Consider the following 12,309-nt stretch of genomic DNA (forward strand, 5'->3'; position numbering starts at 1 on the left):
AGTAGTATTACACTGGTAGGGTTATGGTTAGAATAAGTTGACATATACAGTAGTTACAATGTTACTTCAGTAGAATGTCTGTTGGAGGAGCATCACAATAAATAGTTAGCAGATATTAAGCAGACAGTCTACTAAAACTCTAATGAGAGTTACCTATATAGTCAACAGAATGTTAAAAAGTGACCATCAAAATAAAGTGTTACCAAAAAGACTGATGAAAAGAGGAGAAAACCATCTTGCACCAACATAAATTAGAAAGCTTTTTAAACTATTACCACCAGTATTATAATTTATCATGTTTTATTGGCCTAGTATGTCAACATTGGCCTAATGAGGATCCATCAATGGTCTTACCTGTAATTGTAACTTTATTATAACAAATGCTACATTTTTTTTCATAAAGGCAAGTACTAGGTAGAATATTTAAAGAAAAGCTTTAAAGTCTGGACATTCTTGAATTATTGAGCAAACAATCAGTTTCCCCCATGTGTAAAATGTGTAATGATGACTAATATTAGGAAAAACCTGGCCAGATACTCCAAGAGCCAAAATCATTAAGAGCCTGAGGAACTGTTAAGGAGAAGGAAATAAACAAATTCAATATATGAAAATGTTAAGTAAAAATAGTATGACTTCCCATGGAACTTTAAAGAAGAAAATTCTGTCAAACTGATAAGGGTCCAGATGCTTAAATAATATTTAAGTAAACAAGTAATTGTTAACTAGGCTATTACTTTATTGCAGTTATGTTATCAACCAACTTTGCATGAGTGTAAGATACCACAAAAGACCATTTTGCAAAAATAAATAAATGACCAAACAAACAAAGGGAGCATGCCCTGGGACCCCACTAAAATGGTTCACTCCCCAATGTTCAGACCAAAACACATTCTTGGCCAGGACGTTCTTAAACAAATTCACCTATTGTCTTTGATAGAATAAAGAAACCCATAAATGTTTGGGACAATGTTAGGCTGAAAGGTGATAACAAAAAAAAAAAGGTATGTGATAACAAAAAATACATTTGGGGGTGAATTATGCCTTAAATATGACAGGAATAAAGAATGAAAGTTGTGTGGAAATTGTTTAATAGTTGATTGGTTTTGATATGGCCCTCAGGTTAAGCCCAGAAATCTTCCTCAAACGACCAGTAGTAGATGGGAACATGTGGAGATTAGACCATGTCCTCAAGCGAAAAGCAGTGAGTCTGAACACCTGCTCAAATCTGGACTTCAGCCAGTTTAATTTTACATCTCACACATCCATATATTGTGTTGCACCTCACAGTTCACCCAGTTCTCTTTGGTTTTCCCAGTTTGAACGTTGTTTTAACAACATTTTGTCTGTTGTCAACTCAGCAACAAGGAGTGAAGATCTTTGTCCTGCTCTACAAAGAAGTCGAGGTAGTGATGGGTCTCAACAGCGAGTACACAAAGAAGACCCTGATGGGACTTCACTCTAACATCAGGGTGAGTCGATCAGTATGTCAAACATTGTCAAAAGCAGAATTATGCCCAGAAATGACAGTATTACAGAGGAGACCCGTCCCTCCGAATCAGCTTCCCACTCTTACGTTTACCCATATCTCTCCAAGAACTAAGGCTCGATCAAATCAAATCATAGAAAGCACAAGAACACCTACTGTGCCCACTGCTTCCCCTCCAGACACAGGAGTAGCATGTTACTTAGATCGTGTTTGGACATTGCCAAAATACTCTCTAGTAGAATGACGGGGATCACTCTGTTGGGAACCCTACGGATTGTGTCTGAAGATGGTCAGGTTCTCCCTTGCCGATTATTTCTATAAGAGCCTGGGGCTGCAAGTCTGCTTCCTCCCCTGGTGCCACAGAGCTTCTTTGGCACCATAGCGCTGTGGTGTTCATCACCGTGGCACCCCAGGCCGGTGTGTGATTGACATGCCGTCACATTATCTTATTGGAGCGCTGGTTGAGTCTGGGCAGAGGAGTGACACTGGGAAGTGGCTTGGGATCCACACCCCAAGGACGTGTGCGGCAAAGCAGCTGGGTGGAGGTATTCCTGGGCCCTGCTGGTGTAGAAACACCTGCCAGGGGCGGCGTCCTCTGGAGGCTCTGCCAAAGCTGGTGGAGACGCAGCTGCTTCGCACAAAAGTTGACACCATTTACATTGTGGTGTTATTTTTGGCTGAGAGCCCTCTGTATTTCTTTAGCTCCCAAATTTGGTCAATTGACAAAAGTTAAACTCTAAAAAATGTTTTGGCTCAACTATTTTTTTTTCTGTTATGACAACTTTTAATTAAATTATGTTCAACCAACAAACTATACTGAGTTAGAGGAACTTCAAACTCAAAAAAATCACTCTAACTACTTGGTTTGTAGCCCTGGAACCAATTTATCTGATCTATTTCAGTTAAAATCCACAGCTATTATAGCACATACTAAATGTAACTTATCTCTAAAGTTAATGTGTAATGTAATTTAATGTAATGTGATGTAATAAATTACTTGTCACTGGCAATTGGCAGTCATTGCTTATAGAGTCAACGTAGTGTTTACTTAATTTCGTATACTCTTCTGCAAAATGGAAACCACAAAAGATGCAGCATTACAGAAACTCTTTTAAATGTAAAAAATAACATCATTAAACCCTAATAGGTATTTCCATTCACTAAAAAAAAAAATTAATTAATTTCAATTCTCCTTATACGGTCTTATGCAAAGCATGCTGGGAACTAAAAATCCACCAACCAAGTTCCAGACAATTTCATTAATTTTTTTTAATGAAGTTGGAGTAACTTAGAGCAAACATTTTAGTTTATATTACAATATTAAGTTAATGTAATGATCACCGTTATCATGTCGACAAAATAGTTTAATTAAATCAATAAATTAGAATTTTTTACTTGCAACCATGCATTTATTAAGTTGTGGTAACGGGTCCCCTGAATTACTTTTTAGAGTGCGTATAACTTTCAGGCAATCCACACATTCGTATATGTTCTGATTGAATATTGTATATTTTGGCACCTATTCAGAAGTACTTGTATTTCATGTACTGTACACTACCATTCAAAAGTTTGGGGTTGGTAAGATTTTTATATTTTTTTAAAGATTTTATGCTCATCAAGGTTGCAATTATTTGACCAAAAATACAGTGAAAACATTGACATATACAGTGAAATATTATTACAATTTAAATGTTTTCTAGTTTAATATATGTTAAAGTGTAATTTATTTCTTTGACGGCATAGCTGAATTTTCATCAGCCATTACTCCAGTCTTTAGTGTCACATTATCCTTCAGAAATCATTATAGGCTGATTTGGTGCTGAAGAAACACTCATTATTATTATTAACACTGAAAACACTTGTGCTGCTGAATATAAACCTAATCATTTTTTTTCATGATTCTTTGATGAATAGAAAGTTCAAAAGAACAGCATTTATTTTAAATAGAAATATTTTGTAACATTAGAAATGTTTTACGGTCACGTTTGATCAATTAAATGTTCCTTGTTGAAAAAAAAAAACGTTCCCTAAACTTTTAAACATTTGTGAATGTATAAATATTATTTTAGCGTTGTGCATAACAAACATACAAGAAATGACTGAGCAGAATTGTAGTATTCTGAACACACCCTCCGTCTTTTTTCTTCTTTAATAATGTATTTCCCAATGCCTTGTGCATTTGAGAAAATGAACCTGACAAGCTGTCCATCTCTACTGATTGACAGGTCATCCGACACCCTGATCACATGCCCTCCACTGCATTGCTCTGGGCTCACCATGAGAAGTCGGTGGTGATTGACCAGTCACTGGCCTTCCTGGGAGGGATTGACCTGGCCTACGGAAGATGGGATGATTCCCAACACCGACTGACTGATGTGGGGAGTGTGAGAAGAAGCCCTCAGCACAGTCCTGCTCTATCCCCCAGCCTCACTCATGTAAGACATCACTATTATTAGTGGTACTTTCTGAGGCAAAAATCACTATTAGTATTCTACATACAGTTATTCATCTCATTAACCATTCTTCACTTGTAATAATCTACAGTTTGTGGTCAGTAAGAGAAAAAAATTAACTATGCTCACAAAAGCATTTATTTGTTTAAAAATATAGTAAAATAGTAATATTGTGAAAATATTTATTTCTGTGATGGCAAAGCTGAATTTTGAGCATCATTACTCCAGTCTTCAGTGTCACATTATCCTTCAGAAATTATTCTGATATTCTGATTTGGTGCTCAAAAAACATTTCTTCTTATTATTAATGATAAGAACAGTTGTGCTGCTTCATATTTTTAGGGAAACCTTACATTTTTTGGATTTTTTGATGAATAGAAAGCTTAAAAGAACAGCATTTATTTGAATTTGTAACATTATAAATGTCTTTACTGTCACTATTGATAAATGTAATGCATCCTTGCTAGATTAAAGTATTAATTTCATCATCATCATAAAAAAATAAAATAAAAAAATCTTACTGACCCCAAACCTTTGAGGGACTTGACTTTGTAGGACTGGACTTTTACCTGACTATTATCACTTGATATTTTCACCTAGTGGATAATAAAACAGGGGGAAAAAATCCCATGTCTCACAGTGTCAGAGCATTTTGAGGCCAGTAATACCTCTTTTCCACCAGAATAGTTAACGTTCTGGAGCCAGAGCCCATTCTTGGCCAGTTCTTAGCCAGGCAAACTGGAAACTGTCGCAAACCGTCTGCATGTTTCCACAGGTTTTAGAAGCGAACAGTGACGTACTGATGCTACGCGTTGTTTACCTGCGTAACCATGTGTAAATAAAAACATTGTGTGATTAGCAGTGTTACACCACATTCTGTAACATATCGAATCTTGTAAAATTTTATCCAATAGCAACTACTCTGAATGACCTATCACAGGGAAACACAACTTGCATTTTGATCAGAAAATTTAAAAATGTAGTTATTATTCCTCTTATCAATAATGGATTAAACCAACTTAAAGTGTGAGCAATGAAGTTTTGATGATTTTGAGATTAATATTTGTTGGATTCAAATATTAAAAATATAATCCTTGTTATTCCCTATGTGGATTTATATACATAGAGAGGGTAGGCTATATCAGAAATAGATGATATCACTTCTTCACTGAGGCATAAGTGAATTGGACAGGAATAAACTTGTAAATGTGACCCATTGCGAGTGATAGCCCACAGTGGCTTTGCAATGTTTGTCAACATGCCATGCTATTGCCAGCTGGGTGTTTCTGATATCTGTCAAAGAACTCAATGGGGGAAGTCGACACACACCTGACAGACGCCTGCTAAAGCCTCCTCTAAACATGTCGACTAATGCGCCGATTCAATTCAATTTTATTTGTATATAGTGCTTTTCACAATTTATGAAAATACTCAATTTAAACCTGCTCATTAACAAAATGTCATGTAAATGACACTACGTATTTATCTGTGTTATGTTATATATTGATTTGTGATTTATACTTGAAAGCATCGTCCGCTAACCTGACTTACAATTGTAGTTATTTATATTTTGTATAGCTGTTCTAACAATGGTGATCATAAAGGACTGGTCCAGACTGCATTTCAGTTGTATGCTTACTGGGATTGATTTTGCGGCTGGTGATTCAGGGCCTCTGCCTTCTTATTCTTTTCTTTTCCCAACGAGCAAACGTAAAATTGCAATTACGGAGCATCTGGGGCACCCTTGAAGGGCCCGCGGTTGATAATTCCAGTCCTTCTCGCTGGGCCTTTCCTTCCCCCCAGAGAGCTGCATTAAACATAAAGGCCCTACATGGATGAGTGAGTCAACAAATGACTGGGGCCACTAAATGGGAGCTTGATTTCGTCTATATGCCACCTCTCCCGGCCTGCTGCCTACCTGCCTGCCTGCCGTTGTGTCATTAAATATGGGTCTGAGCTTTTAAATAAACATGATTTGAACCCTTCAGATGAAGGCACTTATTGCATTTACTAAGGGGCTTCTCTTTGCATGCTTGAGTGACTGTATCTATCAATGCGGGGCTCCTCAACTGTAAAATCTTTGCTAATATACATGAAACTGTTACAGCTGTTGGTCTAACCTTTCAAAACGTCTCCTAAGGAGCACAGTGATATTTGCACTTAATAAAATTATGCCCACCAGGAGAATAGTGCTCTGACATTTGCCATTTGTCAAGTCGAGGGCACTATGATCCCCCATGAGCCATTAACTCGCACACATCAGAGGGCATTTTACCCTCGTTCAGACTCCGCTCAGCAGACTGGAGTCACTTACACTATCGTTTAAGTCATAGCTTCCCTGGGCTGATGCCGCACGGGTGGCCATTACCACTCTCTGCGTACTGCAGGCTGACAGCTAGCCCGATATACTGTATCAGCCACATAGATAACATGGACCTTTTCACTGTTGAATTTTTCAGAATGTGTGAAGAAAAAGATGGTCTTGGTTCTTTGGCCCTCTGTTGTGCACCAGTGAGAGACTAATGTCTCTATCCATTTTTAAATAATACTAAACAGTGTAGATACTGAATCAAGTCAGGCAGACAGCCCAGACATTGCATACATGTGAGATTTTGAAAATAGTATACTAAAAGTGCCCATATGGTATACTATTTGTGGTAGAGCATCAGTGTTCTCACAATAATCAAATAAACTAGACATTTTTAATGTGTAAGGAATGGAGAAGTCATGGGAAAAAAGTAATATTTCCAAAATGAAATGAAATGTTCTAGTTAAGTTAAAGGGATAGTTTACCCCAAAATTAAAATTCTGTCATAATTTACTCAACCTCACCTGACTTTCTTTCCTCCACCAATGAAGTTATTTTGAAGTATAATGCTAACAAAATAGTTTTGGTGACCATTGACTTCCATTGTATGAATAAAAAACAGACATTTCTCAAAATACCTCCTTTCATTCAGGTTTGGAACAACATGAGGTTGAGTACGGTAAATTATAATATAATTTTATTATTTTTAGAGTGAACTATCCTTTTATGCTTAATAATTTAATGGATAGTTATTACTCTTCTTGTGTGATTGCAATTTCTATACATTTAAACTAAATAGTATTTATTTAACATTTTTAAAATTGAAATTTAAAGCTGCAGTTCTTAACTTTTGGAGCTATAGGGTTAATAAACAGAACTGCATACGTATTGCGGAAGAACATAGTAGGCGGAGCTACTTCTTTTTGTTTGTGTCTATGATGAGTCACGCAGGTACTGGGCTACTCTGCAGTGGTGCGACCCAAACCAGTCTAAACTAGTCTGAATATAAACACTTATTAAAGGTGTACCGTAGGGATTCAGGATAAGACATACACATGGGTTGGAAAATGGATTCATGATGTACTCGCTTAATACGTACAGTTTGTACATTTTGAAAAAGTTACGGACTGCAGCTTTAAATTAAATGTATTTTATTATTATCATATTAATTAAGTATATTTGTATTCATGCAAATTCATTTGTCATTAAGGTCTACTTTTTTGATAAATTGAGACTGTTTCTCACAGCAGTTCAGCAGTTCAGTTCAAAATATATGAACCTAATAGTATCATTTCATTTTTACTAATACATTTTTTATCACCAGCCATGTACATATTTTTGTTGCATACAAGATTTAGCAGGATGCAGGAATAAGCTTAGTAAATAGCTAAACATATGTCTTTTCTGTCTTATCTATGTTTAATACGTGTTCATTTCTGTTCTGTAGCAGTCAGTTGCCACGGTGGAGGAGGGCGAGGAGATGAAGTTTAATTTGATAGTTGAAGAAATTCAGACTGGAGAAGGAGGAGATTCAGGCTCAGTGGAGGATCCAGGTGAGATCTGTGTGAGCTTCACTTTGCCCATAGAGGAGGAGGAACAGGGAGAAAACAGTAAGAGAAATTCAACAAAATAAATTGTTATATAGATATGATTATATTTTAAATACTCTCTATTTATTTGATTTTGTATTTGATTTTATCTAGACATTTATAAAGATGATTTATTTCTAGTTTATTTTGTTATTCTGTTTGGTGCCGATAGTGCTGCAATTAATTACATAACAGAGACTGTGTTTGTGTTCTGTGTGTAGAACATCACAGTAGGAATAGTCTTAATTCCAGGACACCTCTCACTCGGGAATGTTACACCAAGAGCTCGTCTCTGCATTCCAGCGATTCATACTATCTCGGCCTGCATCACTCTCTCCCTTTGCCTTATGGTTAGTACACAATACACATGCATTAAAACCAAACACATACTGTATGTACGACATGCATATATTGACACATAAATCCAGTATTCATACACAACTAAACCATATTATTCATTCACCTAAGCTGACGTTGAATGACACAGCTATGAGAACTAATCAATCTTTACATTTATAAATATATGAATTGCTACATCTGTGTAATGTCGATCTGTTTTAGAGACCAGTTCCCTGAGAAGTTACATAGGCAGTACTGAACTCTGTGGAGAGACTCGCTTCTGGCACGGCAAAGACTACTGCAACTTCATCCTCAAAGACTGGGTCAAACTCAACAAGCCTTTTGATGGTACGGAACAGCTGAATTAAACCCGACTGGTGCACATCTGTAATATCACAACCACAGCCAAAATATTTCAAATGTAGACCTCAGCTGATTTATTTTATTTTGCATTACAAAAATATCAGGACACATTCATATTTCGGTGTTTCTCGAAACAGTGAAGGTTTAGGCCTTAAGACAAAAACCTAGCAGAAGAGACAAAAATGACAACGACACTACACATTCTTTGATATCTTAAGTCAAATTCATCAAATGAAGCAATCTCTCCAACACAGGAGTGAGGGAAAGAAAACATAGAAGTCGTTTCCAACAATCCCATTCTGTAGTCAGTATGGGGTTATTTCCCCAGCTCTATTCTCTTGCCAGAGGGAGATAACTTTATTTTTGCATCTCTGCTTTGTAAATGTGAAGTCCTGGTTTTGCACATAGTGCCAACTGGGTAGGACACAGCAGGAGAATGGAGGAGTCTGATAGATGAATGTAGTGAAATACTCTAAGATGGCTGTGCATTGTCAAAGACGGTGAAGAGAAAAGACCACACTGGGATGCCTTCAAAAGGCCTGCCTGTCATCTCTGTATAATGGTTTGGTTAATGTTATTATGCATTATAGCGGCTGTTTGTTGTTTCTTTTTCTGGTTAAGACTTCATTGACAGGTATAAGACGCCTCGGATGCCCTGGCATGATATTGGGGTGGTGGTTCATGGGAAAGCTGCAAGAGATATTGCACGACATTTCATTCAGAGGTGGAACTTTACAAAGGTAGGAGGTATTATGTTCTTGGCTATCTGACGGTGCGTCCGAAATCGCGTACGGTCTGATTAGGCACTACATTTGAATTTGAACCTACTTCACGACCATTAAAAAGTACATTTTGTATAGTATGAGTATGTGTAACTTACTGGTATGAATGTAATCCGCACAAACTACATCCACCATGTTGTCATTATCATGTGACCTACCAGCATTAGTTGCTTGTGTCGCTTCACTTCCATTCATAAATCCTCTCTTGTGGCCTCTTGTGGGGTAGTAACGTGTCCATCGAATGCGCACTTGAGAATCTCGCCAGAAGTAGTAGGTCATCCGGGAACTTTTCACCTACTGTTTTTAAAATACTGTGTATTCAGACATACTACTCTGTTGGTGTTCTGTTTTTCGCATGCTATATAGGGAAGTATTCGATTTCGGACGCAGCGTTAGTCCTTCTCTTGTGAACAAAAAGATTAAATGCAAATGAAATCCTGAGAAAAATCCTGAGAGTTTCAGAAAAGTGTGTCCCAAATTGTGCTCAGAATTGTCAAGATATCAAGATTCAAGATATTTGCATCAGATTCTTTCAAGAACAAATGTTCTGAGCTGTATAAGATCCGAGTTTATTTCATAACTCTACTCTTACTCTACCTAAATTACTCTTTTTTAAACAACTTTGGAAGAAATCTCTTGAGTAAAACATCAGAAATGAGAACCTGCTGAGCTGAAAGAACAACCTATGAGCAACATCATTTTCATCTGGGGGAGTTTTACATTTAAAAGCATATCTATTATAAGAGTGTTGCGAGGTGTATTGGCCAGTCTGACTATAAAGCATATCCTCTTGAATGTCCAGAAAAATCACTTTCTTAAATGGTTAGAAGGTGCACAAATACCACCTCCATTCAGAACTCTAATTGTAAGAACTAAAGATCAGAGCGCGTGCACGAAGCCGAGGTTTCCAGCCTCTCTCAAGCGTGTTTGAATAACCATCTTTATTAGCTTGAGCTTAGCACCCCCTGCAGTTGCTCATTGTGTCCTGTTCTGAATGCCGTCAGCATTCAATGGCCGCCCGTACTCCCAGCCCCCTTTTAGAGCAATTAGAGGCCTTTTTACTTTGATTGTTCAGTAATTGAATTGGTTTGAGGCCTGTATGATTTCCTTTGGATTATGCCAGTCATATTTCAGGCTTGGCTACCGATCAGACACTCTGCTGGTGAATAATTAAAGGAGAGGAAGCCAGGTGTGTGTGTGCGGCAGGCGAGGACAAACAAAAGAAAGTTGAATGCCTCTGATGAGGTGTTTAGTGGAAATGAGAATTTACGGCTCAAAGACAGACCACTCTCATTTATATCTTTTGCTGTTGATTAGGGAACACCACTTGTCACATTCACAACAAAGAAAGTATTTCGAAGTGGGAACAATCCTGTCAGTGATTTGTGTGGATGGAATTATGAGATATATTACAGGACTTTTCATAGTGTATATATACATAAAGTTTGGGGTTGGTAAGGTTTTTTAATGTCTCTTAAGCAAGTAACTATTTTCTTATTTGAATATATTTTTAAAATGTAATGTAAATCTAGCTGAATTTTCAGCATCATTACTCCAGTCTTTAGTGTCACATGATCCTTCAGAAATCAAAAAAGAAAAATTTCATATTGTTACAAATGTTGAAAACTGTTTATTTATTTGAAATAGAAATATTTTGAAACATAGATGTCTTTACTGTCACTTTTGATATTTTGATCTATTTAATACGTACTTAAAATTATGAATAAAATACTTTTGAAAGCTGAATAAAAGTATTATAAATTAAAATGTAATATTAAGCTCTTACTGACTATAATATTTTGACCGGTATTATACTGTATACTGTAATAATAACAATATTTGCATGAGATCTGAATTAAACTTGTATAAACAATTCAATTTTACATAATTCAATTTTACATCATAAAATACATTATCCTGCAGTATCTTATCATCTGACCTTTTATTAAATATAACATCTGAGTTCTTTTTGCCCTTTATTTATGAATAATGCATTTGTACACCTGTGCTAAACTAACTTGCTATTATCTACTGTTATCACAGAACTTTCCATCTCCAACCATATGATCAGTGTTTTATGATCTGCACCTGTAATACGAAGAAGAAGAAAATGGAATTAGTTTAAGTCAAGCTTTTTTTAGAACCGTGGTGATTCAGACATGTGATTCACTATCAAGGTCACTGGAGTTATAAGTATCGCTTGGGCAGCTGCCAACAGCCCGTGAGCAGAGTTAATGTTAGTTCTCCCTCATCAGGGCTCAATGGATTTTAATCAACACATTATGCCAGTTGTTAATTGCCTGAGAACCATCTGTTTATAACCACACGGCCCAGATTACCGCTTGCCCACAGTGTAAGCTGACATGGCGTACAGCTCGCTAATTTGCACCACGAGCACTTCCTTCAAGAGGGGTGAAAACGTCAAGTAAAATAAAACTTCCAAAGAAACTCAAATTAAGCGAACAAATCTTTTTTTCTCTCGCTTTGTTTTAAAAACACTGTTTTACAGAACAGAACAGAGCAGAACAGAACAGAAAGTCTAGATGAACGAAAAACACATTAGTTTTTAATGTGACCAAATCATGGAAAGCATTGAAAATGCTAAAAAAATATTGTTTCTCCCGTATGTGGATAATTGGTAGCAAGTGGCAACATCATTTTCCTTTGTTTCCCAGGAAACAAAGCTTGTCTCATGTTCAAACAACCTTTGAACCATGTGCCGGGCCCAGTTGAAAACAGTCTGAGTGTAGTCTAGTTAGGACAATAGCCATTAAAAACCTACTTTCGGAAACCCTTCACACACACGGCCATCAATTTACTGTAATCAGCGGCACTGTCTAAGACTAAACAGAGGAGCAGAGACTTTTATTCAGCCTCAAACAAGTGCTGTATCTCTGGGGAGTGGAGGTAGCAGGCAGGGGTTGATGGTCAGCCCAACAGGCTATCTGGATGTGGCACAGTAATTAGCGCTCTTTAGGGGTGTGATTTC

General features: G+C 36.9%; 1 protein-coding gene across 10 annotated transcripts in view; it reads left to right on the plus strand.

Moving 5' to 3' along the window:
• The window catches only part of LOC307001487 (phospholipase D1), a 29,494-nt gene that overhangs the window by 12,443 nt on the left and 4,742 nt on the right, over nt 1-12,309 (plus strand). For 7 of the 10 annotated variants that reach the window (XR_013798249.1, XM_079618066.1, XM_079618064.1 and 4 more), the window contains 7 exons: nt 1,120-1,201; nt 1,359-1,469; nt 3,712-3,921; nt 7,695-7,857; nt 8,058-8,186; nt 8,398-8,523; nt 9,160-9,278. Coding sequence is in view for 9 of the 10 variants with exons in the window: in XM_079618066.1 (XP_079474192.1) it covers nt 1,120-1,201; nt 1,359-1,469; nt 3,712-3,921; nt 7,695-7,857; nt 8,058-8,186; nt 8,398-8,523; nt 9,160-9,278 (940 nt within the window). In the remaining variant the exon portion in view is untranslated. The remainder of the gene's footprint in view (nt 1-1,119; nt 1,202-1,358; nt 1,470-3,711; nt 3,922-7,694; nt 7,858-8,057; nt 8,187-8,397; nt 8,524-9,159; nt 9,279-12,309) is intronic. The other 3 variants (XM_079618069.1, XM_079618071.1, XM_079618072.1) reach the window with 3 other exon arrangements.

This window comes from Phoxinus phoxinus (genome assembly GCF_949152265.1).
Source record: "Phoxinus phoxinus genome assembly, chromosome: 7".
Classification (NCBI taxonomy): Eukaryota; Metazoa; Chordata; class Actinopteri; order Cypriniformes; family Leuciscidae; genus Phoxinus; species Phoxinus phoxinus.